This window comes from Triticum dicoccoides, chromosome 5B (assembly GCF_002162155.2).
Source record: "Triticum dicoccoides isolate Atlit2015 ecotype Zavitan chromosome 5B, WEW_v2.0, whole genome shotgun sequence".
In the NCBI taxonomy this organism is placed as follows: Eukaryota; Viridiplantae; Streptophyta; class Magnoliopsida; order Poales; family Poaceae; genus Triticum; species Triticum dicoccoides.
This window is the reverse complement of record NC_041389.1, coordinates 586593790-586596149: the sequence shown is the minus strand read 5'-3', so window position 1 is coordinate 586596149 and position 2360 is coordinate 586593790. Positions and strand designations below refer to the sequence as shown.

The 2360-nt window shown below is 49.0% G+C and overlaps 1 protein-coding gene across 1 annotated transcript; it reads left to right on the top strand.

Moving 5' to 3' along the window:
* Nucleotides 1–313: 313 nt before the first annotated feature.
* LOC119306232 (dirigent protein 22-like) lies at nt 314–1104 on the top strand. The gene has a single exon (XM_037582510.1). It carries the CDS (start codon nt 399–401, stop codon nt 927–929), a length of 531 nt encoding a protein of 176 aa, XP_037438407.1. The 5' UTR covers nt 314–398; the 3' UTR covers nt 930–1104.
* Nucleotides 1105–2360: the final 1256 nt, after the last annotated feature.

Here is a 2360-nt window from a genome sequence, read left to right as displayed (position 1 = left end):
AGCCTGCATCACCTAACTATAGCGTGTTCATTCGGTCATACCTTCACCTACTCCGCAGCTTCTTACTGTTCAAACTCTCATAACCAACGAAGTCCACGATCAACTATCTCTCTCTCTCTCACGCATACCACAAGAACAAGACGAATGTGAAAGATACACATACACTAAACTTAACACACGGGACACGGCCAGAAATACTAAACTAAAAACTGGGGACAGGCCACCCAGAAAATGTCAAGGACCCAACAACCACGATTCGCCGTTAAATAGACCTATCTCTGAACTGCACCATTGGACACACAAGCTACACAAACCTGCACAGCTCCTCGGAAGAAGAATTCGGCACTCGCATCAAACCACCAACATCCATTCTGAGCTTAGCTAGCTAGCTGATCCCAATGGCGAGCAGCACCGCCATCTCTTGCCTGGCTGCGCTCCTGCTCCTCGCAGCCGCCGCGGCCCCGGCGTCCGCGGCGGAGAAGGAGACCCGGCTGCGGGTGTACTGGCACGACGTCGTCAGCGGCGGGCCGAACGCGACTGTGGCGCAGGTGGCGCAGGCGCCGTCCTCCAACGCCTCCGTCACGGGCTTCGGCGGCGTCTCCGTCATCGACGACCCGCTCACCGAGGGGCCCAACCTGACGTCGAGGCTCCTCGGCCGCGCCCAAGGCATGTACGTCAGCGCCGGCAAGGACAGCCTATCGCTGCTCATGGCCATGAACTTCGTCTTCGTCGACGGCGCCTACAACGGGAGCAGCATCGCCATCGTCGGCCCCAACCCGGTGAACCGGGCCGTCAGAGAGATGGCCGTGGTCGGCGGCACCGGCGTCTTCCGGTTCGCGCGCGGCTACTGCCAGTTGCGGACCCACTGGTTTGACGCCAATACCGGCGACGCCACCGTCGAGTACAGGGTCCATCTTCGCCACGACTGATGCATGCATCCTTGTTTCGTGCCCAGTCGGTACTTTGATTGTACTGTAATTCGTTAACTGGATTAATAAGCCTGTTGTTCCAATATATAATTTCCTGATTTTACCAATAGCTTATTTGCATTTCGAGGGTATGTGTATATGTGTTTTGAGCTGATTTATTGGGAAATAAATAATGGATTCCCCTAACTAGCAACTGTTGGGTTTTTTAACCCAGTACAATCGAAGTCACTCGCATACACGAACATACACTCATTCCCATGAACACAAGCAGGTGCACCTTACTCCTATGAGCACTTCCGAGACACTGAGCCGGCAAAGCATCTTGAGATTTTATGAAGTCACCGCATGTGCCTCGCAGTCGACGGGAACGTCTCCTTCCACTGAACGAAAATCGCCAGAAGCCTGAAACAAATCCAAAATTAATGCGCATATCAATGTCAAGTTTAGAACCTGAACCCAGGTGGGCTAGGGATTCACTGTCCTCCTATCACAAGTTGGTTCACGATTATTGGGTTCTATGGATGAAACCAAACAATTTCTCCCCTTCCACGTATATTCTTCTCTCTATTCATTACAGTGAGTAATGATTCCACTAGTTATAGCGGCCAAATCTGTACCGCGGCATGACTGGCCTCTTGATGACCATGGTAATGGTCTATGGTGGGAATCCGTCACACTCATCTGCTAGCGCCACTCCGGCCTGGCGTGAAGCACAGACAACCGCGGCTATCGAAGATATGTCCTCAAGACTGTGTTTGGAACACACTTCATGTCAGGGGTGAAAACCCTTGTTCTGACCTTTACTGGTTGGGTTTAGTAATGAAAAATTTGGGACATTATTTTCTTGAAGACGTTGTCTCATTGCGGATGTACTCACCTTAGTTGGTTGGTCTCGACTGTCAGTATGAAAATCCTTATCTTGGTCATCATGAGTTGGGCATGACGACGGTGGCGTGAGCAAGTCTAGCCCTTCATGAAGGTGTTGTTGCGGAAGAAGTCGAGCTACTCGTATGTGTTAAATCCATATTTTGTAATGGTTCCATGTAGTTGCCTATGCTTTGTTCTTTATTTCTTGATGATTTTGGCCTTGTTGCCATGCATCAACGCTAATAAAGATGGTTGTGTGCATCAGCGGATGCAGAGGCCGAGGGTTTCAACCTTCTTTTAAAAAAAATAGCATGAGTAAAAAAACTATACCATGAGAAGTGATAACCTAACACATGCAACCTGGTAACTATAGCACGCGCACTGTGGTAACTTTAACATGAGCAGCCTGGTAACTTTAGTATGAGCAATACATCATGGTAACTTTATTATGAGCAGTCTGATAAATATAACATGAGCAGTCTGGTAACTACATGTTTGCAATGTTGATAATTACTCCCTTCGTTCCTTGATATAAGGTGTATAGATTTCTGAGAAAAAGTCCAA